This window comes from Heloderma suspectum, chromosome 2, assembly GCF_057233095.1.
Source record: "Heloderma suspectum isolate Gila_16-S chromosome 2, 16-S_ref, whole genome shotgun sequence".
Lineage (NCBI taxonomy): Eukaryota > Metazoa > Chordata > Lepidosauria > Squamata > Helodermatidae > Heloderma > Heloderma suspectum.
In genome coordinates, this window is record NC_139459.1 from 254,927,454 (window position 1) to 254,939,860 (window position 12,407).

General features: G+C 47.3%; 2 protein-coding genes across 3 annotated transcripts in view; one reads left to right on the forward strand and one right to left on the reverse strand.

Moving 5' to 3' along the window:
- The window catches only part of HSPA4 (heat shock protein family A (Hsp70) member 4), a 33,223-nt gene extending 28,996 nt beyond the window's left edge, over window positions 1–4,227 (reverse strand). For both annotated transcript variants that reach the window (XM_084838791.1, XM_084838790.1), the window contains exon 1: window positions 3,781–4,227. In XM_084838791.1, coding sequence (XP_084694917.1) covers window positions 3,781–3,887 — 107 coding nt within the window. In that variant the 5' untranslated portion in view covers window positions 3,888–4,227. The remainder of the gene's footprint in view (window positions 1–3,780) is intronic.
- LOC146354412 (uncharacterized) overlaps window positions 3,886–12,407 on the forward strand; it is a 32,666-nt gene continuing 24,144 nt past the window's right edge. Inside the window, exons 1-2 of the mRNA XM_084829805.1 lie at window positions 3,886–4,098; window positions 4,346–4,476. Coding sequence (XP_084685931.1) covers window positions 3,886–4,098; window positions 4,346–4,476 — 344 coding nt within the window. The remainder of the gene's footprint in view (window positions 4,099–4,345; window positions 4,477–12,407) is intronic.

Sequence of the window (12,407 nt, forward strand, 5' to 3'; positions counted from 1 at the left end):
CTGTAGAGGGAATCAATGAAGATTGCCTTTCTCTCTCCATCACTGGGAGCATTCCGAGCAAACCTCTGCTCAGGGACTGTTTCCACTGGCAGAAACAAAGTGAGTCCTGTATTTACATCCAAATTTTGGGAGAGTTTAACAAGGCTGTTTTAACCAGATTTTCAAATAACAGAAATGTAATCCAACAGTATACTTTTCTGTCTTTTACTAGGCCACATGCTGCTTCCATCACTTCACATTTTTACATGTAGAAATTTGTTAGGAGTACAATCCTGAACATTTTTATTCAGAAGTAAACTCCACTGACCTCAACGGGGCTTACTGTGTACTAAGTGTGCTTAGGACTGCAACCGTTAACATGCGATTCCTCCAATTTCTCTCACTACAAGACCACAACGGCATAGCAGAATAAATGGCTATGTAATTTAAGCTTGTCTACCTGTGAATTCAGTGACTGATATAAACTTCACATGCTCTGCCAATTGCAAATACAATATTATGCAAGCTTGGCAGTTTCAAAGTTGTAATTGTTTTTCAGGTTATCCCTAGCAAGTATGAGAGAGAATACATATATGTTACTGAAATACGTATATGTCTCAGCGTGAAATGCAACTAATAAATGGTGATCGCAAAACTGAAGGTGCCCCAATCACCTTAATGGAAGTCAGCTGAACTCTGTTGAAATAGATGAGATTGAAAACAATTAAATTCACAGTTCTTTGATAAAAGAATGTTGCTAAAATTAATTACTATAGCCTTTCCTACCTGTTGCCTTCCAGATGTGTTCGACTACAAGTCCCAGGTATCAACAGTTATCAGTACCTTTGCTTTTTTCTTACATCAAGATAGGTTGGCGCCTCCGGACTCAAGAGGCGACCGCCTATCCAAAGCAAGGCAGGAGAGGCGGGGGGGGGATCATTCCCACTCCGCCTCTCCTGCCCCGCTATTTTCTGCTGGACAGATGTTTTTGGCGGTCTAGCCGTGGAGGGGGGCAGCAACCAGGAGAGGAGGCTGCTGTATGACACATTGGATGTGTCGTACATGCAGCTCCACTCTCCCCACCCCGGAATGCCTCCAGCCAAGCCCCTTTTCAGTCGCTCTGTACTCCACTTCTGAGTGAGGAGGATGGGGCTTCTCTGAGGCAGGGCAGACATGGGGGGAGGTCAGTTTTCCAGGAACCAACCTCGGAGCATGGGCTCCGAGGTCAGTTCCAAGAAAACAGCATATCCTATGGCCCTCTAGGCAGTGTGTAGTGGCCACAGGATCGCTGCCTTAGACAATGTAAGGGAAGTGCATGCTATTGTCTTTAAATTTTGACAACTATTCCAAAAAAAAAAAAGTCACATAACATAACATTTAAATCACATTATGGGAGCAATCCTATGGCCCCTAGACATTGTCTGAGGGGCCACAGGATACTGATGGCTCCAACTTTGGTTGGGGGAGTTGGGAGATCTGACTCCCCTCCACCACCTGCTCACAGCCGGAGCAGAAAGAACCACACCGACTGGCCTCCGAGGTTAGAAAAGTGACCTCGGAGAGAGGGGAAAGAGGACGTTTCAGTGGACAGGGAGAGCGGGAGACCAGGATCCGAGATATCCTGAGCCTCAGCCAGTCACCTTCCCTCCCCCTCCAAAGAGTTCTCGCTGGATGCAAAAAAAGCCCATCTAGTGAAAAATACAGGGCAAGGGGACAGGGAGGTGAAGATTGCCTCCATCCCTCCTCCTGGCCTGCACTGGATGACTGAAAGCCTCTGAGTTCAGAGGCTTCCAATCATCGAGGGTGCAATTGATAGGATTGCACCCCAAGTGTGTTTTAATTCTCCCCCTCAAAGATTTCAGGTCAAATACTTGTGGTATATTGGGACAAAAAAATAACATGGGGTACTTTTTAGCTTTGTTTACTACAGACGAAATAAACATGCTAAATTAGATCACTCTCTAACCCACACCACTGGATACTGGAGGTAGCACATAGCCATCAGGACTAGTAGCCATTGATAGCCTTATTCTCCATGAATTTGTTTAATTTCCGTTTAAAGCCATCCAAACTATCCCATGGCATGAATTCCATAGTTTAACTATGCACTCTTTTTATCTGTTCTGAGTCTACCACCAATCAGTGTGCTGGTTTTCTCTGCCTCTGGCGGGCAGCTGAAGCTCCAACCACCTGGCAGGAACAGATACAATATTCTAGAATCATGCCTCTCCCGGTGCAGTACTAGTGTTGGAAAGAAGTATTGAGCTTGCCTAGCTTGCCAGGCCTAGCTGACCCCTCATCATAGCGAGATGCATGGGTGAACAAGACTGTTGAACCCTGCACTTAAGTGGAAATATTCAACATACAGGTGTCTCTAAGCGCAGTTACAATGCTCAGGTGAAATGCAACTTTTACATAAAAGCACATGTTCATTTAAAATACGGAGAATAACCATCACTTAACACTAACCTTGCTTTTCTGCAGGCTTATAGGAAAACTGGAGATGAAAAGGTAGAAGAGAAGGAGGACTAGGGGAAGCGAATAGGCAGAAATAACTCCTCAGACAGCCAAAGACCACTGAGGCTATGTAATATTGTTTATTATGATTTATTTATTTCTTTAATTGTTCATAACTGGTACCCTTTGTACTCATTTCAAGAGGAACTAGAGGTTGCCAAAACATACATTAAAAAGCATCCTAACAGAAAGGGGTTTGGGAACCCTCCAGAACAGATTTGCAGTGCTCAGGGGGAGGAGAATTGGAAAGTCATGTTCCATGAACAGACATCTGCTTGTGCAAGAGATTGCTCCAACCCAATACTACTACTTGGTATATCCCCTTAAAACCTTGCAGCGAAAGCCATCAAAAATGTTAACAAAAGGACAGACACACAAACTGTCAGAGTTCATACTAGGTGGGAGCTGTTAGCTTCAGCACCATTTATTTCCCCAACATTACATGTGCTTGTTGCCTTACATGCCCACAATGGAATTTATTGTTTTAAGCATGAGCTTTTCAGTACTATAGCTAAAATAATTCAGCAAAAATTCTTATATTTTGCTTTTGTGACATCAGAAAAACCACAGGTTTGGAGACATACATACCATGTTGAGAAAGTCAGTCCTATGAAGAAACTAGCTACAATTCTGAAACAGGTTAAGTATCAGCCCAAGAACGGTTTCCGGCTTATGAGATGCATACACAAGTCATACTGACCAGCAACAGTCACACACGTTCCCAAATAACGAATGTTACTGAAGCATAACTTCATTAAATTTAGACAGTCTTAACACTGGATGCTTCTTACAATTCTACAAACACAGAGTGCCAGTCGCTTCACTGTCCTGCCGCCCTCACCTCCCGGGAGGTCATCTCCCTCAAACCAGCGCGTGTCGATTTCACGGGACAGTGCTGAACCATTCAATATCTGCGGGGGGGCGCACGTGTGGGGCGGGGGGATGGCGGAAGGAGGAGGGAGACAGACGGGCACTTCCTCCTCCTCCTGGGCGCAGCGGCGCGTATTACTCATTGAATTAAGCGGCAGCCTCCACTTTTTTTGGCCCCCATTGAAACAAGGTGCGGCCATTCTGTGAGAAGAACACGCACCAGCCGCCCCGAGGCAACAAGCGGGAGGCGGATCTGGCCCCGGCCCCTAGGCCCTGCCGCATGCTCGGCTTGGGGGGTCCGTCGTGACAAGGTGGCTCCGCCGTGCCCTCTCCCGCCCCGCCCGCGTCGGAGCCCCTCCTTTCCCCATTGTTCCCTCGACCCGCGCGGCCCCCAGGCCCCCAGCCGCTACTCACGGCGTGCAGCGGTCGCTGTACTCGTTGGCGATCGTTTCGATGCCCCCCGCGCGGGCCACAGCCACGTAACAGCTCTGGAAGCCCAGGTCGATCCCCACCACCGACATGCTGCGCGCGGGGACGGTGCGGGTGGGCGGGTCTAAAGCCGGGCCGAGCAGCGACGAAGCGAGGCGGCCTGAGGGGCCCGCGGGAGGGAAGCTCGCACAGGGCCGGCCGCCGGGCAAGAAAAGGCAGGCGGGCCAGGAGCAGGAGCCGTGCTGTGGACAAGCGCCTCGTCCGCCGCCGCCTCGTCGTTCCCTTGAAGCGGCCGCTCAGACTGTTTAAAAGGGCAGCAGCGCCGCGCGACTCCGGGTGCCTCCTCGTGGGGAGGGAGGGAGGGAGGGAGGGGGCAAAGCGGCTGCGGAGGAGAAAAAGGGAGATCTAGAAAGATCCCGTCCCGTCAAGAGGAAGGGGGAGGCGGGAAATCGTCTCGCGAGATTCCCGGGGCGGGCGCGCTCGCGTGTTCTCTCGCGCGCGCGCACGCAATCTCTACTCGCTGCAGCCCCGCCTCCGGCAGCTTGTGCAGAGGACCGCGATCGGCGGGGCGGTGGGAGGGCGAAGGGTGGCGGCTGGGACGGGATATCCCGAGAGGCCCGCCGGCTACAGCAGCTGTTGCGCATGCTCCTATCATCGCCTCGGATCGCGGAGCGCACAGAGGTATGGTGACTGACAGGCCGCTCGTTGGGACGCGCTTCGCTCGCTCTCCTCAGCTCCTCCCCAGTATAGCGGAGCGCCCCTCAGCCTCCCTCGCGCGCAGCCTTCTCCGCCTGCTTCTCCCTGAGGGGCTACGATCCCCTTTCCTTAACCGGTCACCAGGCTTCTTATGTTTTCGGGAGGGACACTCTGCCTTTACTCCCCCCACCCCCGTCCCGACCTTCGGTCGAATAAGTTCCGCTCATTTACGTGTAGTTGGGAAGTCGGTGTAAATAGAAGGAAACTGACGATCCCCCAACTAAGCTAAATGAGCCCTCTTCCATTACCTCCAGCTTTTCATATCACCCAGGTGAGGCAGTGGAAGTACTTAAACCAAAACCTGTCCACCGTAATGCTGTGGTTGGTGTTGTTTATTTCTTTTGCGATTGTTTTTATGTATTTGTTCTGATGTTTTAAATAAGATTTGTTTTTATTCCGGATTTTATGGTTTGCTACCCTGAGTGTCATTTTTTTTTTCCCCAGACAGGTGGGATGTAAATAAAATTAAATCAATAAAAGACAGGATGCAGGCTAACAAACTGAAGCTCAAGACAAGATGTACTGTTAGTGGGTGGCGTGCTTGTCCAGCCAGTGATGTTTAACCTCATCTGGAAGGGGTTGCATCTCAGCCCCAAATCAAGTTTATTGTTTGGTGTGGCGGTTATGAATCCATCTCTGTTACTAGAGGCACAAGTGCCTTCTGCAGGATGGAACACCTACAAGCTTAAGGTAATATGCCCTTTATGACTCAATGTGGATTGTGATAGCTTGGCTTCACTAATCAATGTCCTGGTAAATTCCTGCCTTGATTACTGTAATGTGTTGTATGTGGGGCTGCCTTTGAAAATAGTCCGGAAGCTTCAACTGGTACAAAATATGACAGTAAGAGTACTGACTGGAACCAGGTGTTATTGTATTACACCAATATTGTATCACCTTCACTAGCTCCGGGTTTATTTCTGGGTCTAATTCAAAGTGCTTTTAACCTGTAAAGCCTTTCACAGTTTGGGGCCATGGCATCTCAAGGACTGCCTCTCCATGTATTCCTACCCAATTCCTGAGATGTCAGCAGAGGGCCTGCTCTAAGTACCCTTGCATGTTGAGATGATGAGAAATAAATAAATTATGCCGGAAAATTAGAGGAAGAGTGTTACACCAGATGAAAATATCTGTGGTGAGAAATCAGTGCAAACCCCAAATATGAGACTGATAAAAAAAAATTTGATGGGCGTGTTTTGGGGGTCCCTTTACAGTTTAGTAAGTGCTGTGTTAAGGAGTAGATTCTTCCACTCCTCTAAAATTCTGGAATGTGTGTTCATGCTCTGGGTCTCTGGCATGACAAAGGTTCTTTTCACACTAGACCCTTTCCAGGATTTACACTGGCCCTGAATACAGACATCTCTCATAGTGTGTCCGCTGTATACTTTTTCATGGCTGGGCTGAGCTGCATGGAACAATCAGGACAGAAGGGGGCTGCTGGCTCCATACCCCCTCCCCTGATCATTGGCTCCTATAACATGAGTGATGCCTCCGCCCCATCCCTCCCCTCCTCCACAGCAGGAGGGAAGTCACAAGCCCTTCTAGTGATTTGGATAGCAGGCTATGGGAGCTGGTCCCCTCCTTCCGCCAAGGGAGAGAGTTTTCTCGGTGGCTTACCCCAAGGTTGCTGGCGCTGCTAGTCCTTCTCTGCTAAATATGTCAGTGTGCGATGGAATTAAATGTAGTATATTGCTTGCACAACTGAGTTTGAAGGGTATACGGATTTCCGGGTTCCCAACTACAGAAGTAAGAAATCCACAAACGGGCTTGTATACAGTCAATGCAGCAAGACATCCCTACCAGCCCCCAGGCAACAGTTTCTTAGGGGCACCTTCTTCATTAGACATGACTTGCTCCCCCCCCCCCGCTGTTGTTGCTCTTCCCCCATAATCTGGCTTCCCAATAACCCTGCAAGGTGGGCTAGGAGAAGAGATAGTGGCCAGCTAGGTGGGAGGGAGTACTATGGAAGACCACCTCAGCATTACTGCCTTATCTAAAACAACTCCACACCCGAAAAGGGAGCTATTAAAAATGACAATTCCAAGCTATACATGACAAATTTATTCAGGGGAGGAGAAAAGGCACTTTTAATACCATTGAAATCCTAACTGTCAAGCCTTTCTCCTGCATGGCTGAGAAGGGAGACCTCCCCATCCACCCTGGGAGGAAAACAGCCCATCAATCTGGTGAGCAAAAGGGAGAAGAAGCAGTCAGTAAAGTCAATGGGAGGGGGAGGTTCAAAGTGAATGCATTGAAGGGGATGGGAGACCTTAAGACTGCTACTCTCAGTAGACTTACAGTGCTATGCATGCCTACTCAGAAGCAAGCCACACAGATTTCAGTGGCACTTACTCCCAGGAAAGGAAAGCCTTACAGCCAATGTGTTTACTCACAAGTAAGCATTGCTGTGTTCAAGGGGAACTCGGCGCCCGTAGCGGAATGGGGGAGAGGCAGAAACAGTCACTGGAAGCCTGGTCAGTGACCTGCCCCCGCTTCGCACCAGTGTGTTGTCATGACAATGTTATTCAACATCACCCAGCAACACCCCCAGCACACATCCACACAAAGTGGGACAAAGTGCTAAAGGGGAAATGCACAGGAGGAAAATGATTATTTCAATCGCAAGCACAGAAAGTGCTGGGTTTTCCCCATTCTCAGATAACAAGAGAAGAGGGAAGGAAAGTTGTGAGGTAGCAGCAGCAGCATCTAAAGCTCCCATGAAAACAAGTGATTATAGAAGAACGATCCTGCTAGAAAACTCAGGTGTGAAGAGGGCCAAAGGGTTGGCAACAGCATCAACCCATTGTACTGGAAGCCTCTGCCTCACATGATCTGAGGTGACCATCAAGAGTTCAGTGACATGCCCCTTGCTTAATCAGAGATCCCAGAGCATGTGTGGCAGGGGCCTAGCACGGTCTGCAAATGATGTTCCCATGTCAGCACACACATACCCCAATCTTGCAAGCCAGAGGCCTGTGGCACAGCAAATATCAAGACTTTGCTGCACAGAACTCCAGCCTATCTGAGGGCGAGGCGATCTGTCACAAGGAGCACAACAATGGCGCCACTCACTCGTTGCCAAAGCCAGTGAGAACTCTGACCTGGAAGCGTTTACAGGTGTCTGGGAGTACCACAAGACCTGCTCTTGCCTTTGTTCTCAAGAGACTTCCTTGATGGGCTAACTGCTTTCCCTGTAATTCTTTCCCTTGGCCAGAGGTGGGTGGTGGTGCACAGGCTGAATCCTCCCCTTGACATCCATTAGATCCAAACTTCAGGACCTGCTGCAGGCTTAATTTCTGATATCCACTTAATCTCGCAGGACAAAAAGAGGGTGGTCTGCTTCCCAGTAAAATAGATTAGGGAGGAGAGAAAAAAAATAAAGGCTTTTCAAGACAATGTATTTTTCATGCAATTATGTCACTAGTATTACTCGGCTACTGCATGGGATCCAGATATCTTTCGGTCATGTTTTTATTGGGAGAAAAATAATATTTTACAGTACTTAAACTACAATATGTTGTTACCAACTGTTATAGATTCATGGTGAGCTGATCTCATTGAGCAAACGCACTTCTCAGACTCAGACTCTCTTTAGCTTACAAAAACTGGAATAAATTAACCAGCCTTCACACTGTCCCTCACCACAATAGCTCCACTTTACTACATATTCATATCCAGGTAAGTCAATACAATGAAATTGTTGTTGTTATTATTAATGAAGTTCCTAACATTTACTAAATGCTGTACATTAAAAAAAAAATAGTCCTTGCCCTCAGGCTTACCATCTAATAGAGATGACACAAGAGGAAAAAAAGGATGGGGAGAGAAGAGGAAAATAAGCAAGTTCGGGCACTACTTCTTAGAACGGCATAGTTCTTAAAATGACCAGGTTGAATGGAAACAGTTTAGCAAGAAGAAGAACCCAATGGCAGTTGGTTTCTCACTTAAGCTGTTGGAGCCAGGTCCACTATCCAACCCCTCCAGCAACAGCCAGGTGGAATTGCTGCTCATAAATGATAATTGCAGGAGAGAGGAGAAGCCCAATGGCAGCTGGCTGTGCTGCCTCGCCTCTCCCTCTGCTGCAGCCAAGTAAATTGTTGTTGTTGTTGTTCAGTCGTTCAGTCGTGTCCGACTCTTCGTGACCCCATGGACCATAGCACACCAGGCCTTCCTGTCCTCCGCTCTCTCCCAGAGTGCGCTCAAGTCCATATTCATTGCATCGGTGATGCTATCCAGCCATCTCATCCTCTGCCGTCCCCTTCTCGTTTTGCCTTCAATCTTTCCCAACATCAGGGTCTTTTCCAGGGAGTTTTCTCTTCACATTAGGTGGCCAAAATATTTGAGCTTCAGCTTCAGTAACTGTCCTTCCAATGAGCAGTCAGGGTTGATTTCCTTTAGGATTGACTGATTTGACCTCCTTGCAGTCCAGGGGACTCGTAAGAGTCTTCTCCAGCACCACAGTTCGAAAGCATCGATTCTTCGGCGCTCAGCCTTCCTTATAGTCCAGCTCTCACAGCCATACATTGCTACAGGGAAAACCATAGCTTTGATTAGACGGACCTTTGTCGGCAAGGTGATGTCTCTGCTTCTTACTATGCTGTCTAGGTTTGCCATAGCTTTCCTCCCAAGAAGCAAGCGTCTTTTAGTTTCATGGCTACAGTCACCATCTGCGGTGATCTTGGAGCCAAGGAAGTAAAATCTGTCACTGCTTCCATTTCTTCCCCTTCTATATGCCAGGAAGTGATGGGGCCAGATGCCATGATTTTAGTTTTTTTAACGAGCTGCAAACCAGCTTTTGCACTCTCCCTTTTCACCCTCAACAAGAGGCTCTTTAGATCCTCTTCACTTTCTGCCATTAGGGTGGTATCGTCTGCATATCTGAGATTGTTGATAATTCTCCCAGCAATCTTAATTCCGACCTGTGATTCATCCAACCTGGTGTTTCTCATGATGTACTCTGCATATAAGTTAAATAAGCAGGGCGACAATATGCAGCCTTGTCGTACTCCTTTTCCAATTTTGAACCAATCGGTTGTTCCATGTCCGGTTCTTACTGTTGCTTCTTGACCCTCATACAGGTTTCTCAGGAGACAGGTAAGGTGATCTGGTACTTCCATCTCTTTAAGAATTTGCCAGAGTTTGTTGTAATCCACACAAAGGCTTTAGCGTAGTCAATGAAGCAGAAATAGACGTTTTTCTGGAGTTCTCTTGCTTTCTCCATGATGCAGCGAATGTTGGCGATTTGATCTCTAGTTCCTCTGCCTCTTCGAAACCCAGCTTGTAATTCCGGTAGTTCTCGGTTCACATGCTGCTGAAGCCTAGCTTGTAAGATTTTGAGCATCACCTTGCTGCTATGTGAAATGAGCGCAATTGTACGGTAGTTTCAACAATCTTTGGCATTGCCCTTCTTTGGAATTGGAATGTAAACTGACCTTTTCCAGTCTTGTGGCCATTGTTGAGTGTTCCAAATGTGTTGGCATATTGAATGCAGTACTTTAACAGCATCATCTTTCAGGATCTTAAATAGCTCCGCTGGAATACTGTCATCTCCGCTAGCTTTGTTGTTAGTAATGCTTCCCAAGGCCCACTTGACTTCACTCTCTAGGATGTCCAGCTCAAGTTCAGTGACCGCATTATCATGGCTATCAGGGACATTAAGATCTTTCCTGTATAGTTCTTCTGTGTATTCCTGCCACCGCTTCTTAATCTCATCTGCTTCTGTTAGGTCCCTGCCTTCTTTGTCCTTTATCATGCCTGTCTTTGCACAAAACATTCCCTTGATATCTTCAATTTTCTTGAAGAGATCTCTAGTCTTTCCCATTCTGTTGTTTTCCTCGATTTCTTTGCATTGCTCATTTAAGAAGGCCTTCTTGTCTCTCCTTGCTATTCTATGGAACTCTGCATTCAGTTGGGTATATCTTCCCCTTTCTCCCTTGCTTCTCGCTTCCCTTCTTTCCTCAGCTACTTGTAAAGCCTCATCAGACAGCCACTTGGCTTTCTTGCATTTCTTTTTCTTTGGGATGGATTTAGCTGCTGCCTCCTGAACAATGTTACGGACCTCCGTCCATAGTTCCTCAGGCACTCTGTCTATCAGGTCTAATCCCTTAAATCTATTCCTTACCTCCACTGTATATTCATAAGGGATATGATTTAGGTCATACCTGAATGGTTTAGTGGTTTTCCCTACGTTCTTCAATTTAAGCCGAAATTTTGCAAGAAGCAGCTCATGATCTGAGCCACAGTCAGCTCCAGGTCTTGTTTTGACTGACTGTATAGAGCTTCTCCATCTTTGGCTGCAAAGTACACAATCAATCTGATTTCGATATTGACCATCTGGTGATGTCCATGTGTAGAGTCGCCTCTTGTGCTGTTGGAAAAGAGTGTTTGCTATGATCAGCGTGTTCTCTTGGCAAAACTCTATTAGCCTTTGTCCTGCTTCATTTTGTACACCAAGGCCATGCTTGCCTGTTATCCCAGTGATTTCTTGACTTCTTACTTTAGCATTCCAATCCCCTATAATGAAGAGGACATCTTTTTTTGGTGTTAGTTCTAGAAGGTGTTGTAGGTCTTCATAGAACCGATCAACCTCAGCTTCTTCAGCCTCAGTGGTTGGGGCACAGACTTGAATTACTGTGATGTTGAATGGTTTGCCTTGGATTCGTACTGAGATCATTCTATCGTTTTTGAGATTATACCCCAGTACTGCTTTTCCCACCCTTTTGTTGACTCAGAGTGCTACTCCATTTCTTCTAAGGGATTCTTGCCCACAGTAGTAGATCTGATGGTCACCTGAATTAAATTTGCCCATGCTTGTCCATTTTAGTTCGCTGATTCCCAAGATGTTGATGTTCAATCTTGCCATCTCATGTTTGACTACCTCCAGCTTACCTTGATTCATTGATCTTACATTCCAGGTTCCTAAACAGTATTGTTGTTGACAGCATTGGACTTTCTTTTCACCACCAGACACATCCACAGCTGAGTATCCTTTCGGCATTGGCCCAGCCGCTTCATTCTTTCTGGCGCTACTTGGAAATTCCCTCTGCTATTCCCCAGTAGCATATTGGACACCTTCTGACCTGAGGGGCTCATCTTCTGGCATCATATCTTTTAGCCTTGTGATACGTTCCATGGGGTTTTCTTGGCAAGAATACTGGAGTGGGTTGCCGTTTCACCTGTTTTTGCATGTGACTTTACACCACAGTGGAGCTCTTCTTCACAGCTAGAAAAAAAAGTTATATATAGCAGGAAATTTCTACCAGTTCAAAAGAAATGGGCCGCAAAAACCCATATCAGAAGGCTGACCGCATGGCCCTGCTGCACCACTGGCTGCTACACCAGGCCTAATGTCAGCATATCATGACTGTAATCCTAGGTACTACCAGCTTCAGAGTTTGGGCACCCTTGGGAAGATGCCCTCACTGCCCCCTCTTCTTGAGTTGGTCCCCCATGCCACTGTCATCATTGCCCATTTGCTTGTTCTCTCCCTCTGAGCCCAGTCTTCAACACTGCCCAGAAGGAGAGGGCAAGACAAGTGGAGACTGTTGCTCCTACTCCTTACTCTTGTGTTTGGTTCAGCCCTACTAAAACCTTAAAGACGACGGTGAATATGCAGCAACAATGAGGAGGATGAAGAGGTGGAGTTAGGGCCATGAAGCTCTGAGGGTCAGCAGTGAGCCCCCTCCTGGGCTCAGGACCTTGTCAGGTGCCCAGTTATGCCAACCCCTGCCACTAGCCCTGACTAGTAACAATGCAGAGAGAACAAGAATGGATGTATAAAGAAGAGGCAATGAAGCAACAGCAAAAAAAAATCTTATATCCCCCACCTGGCAATTCCACCACTATGCAGCAGTCAT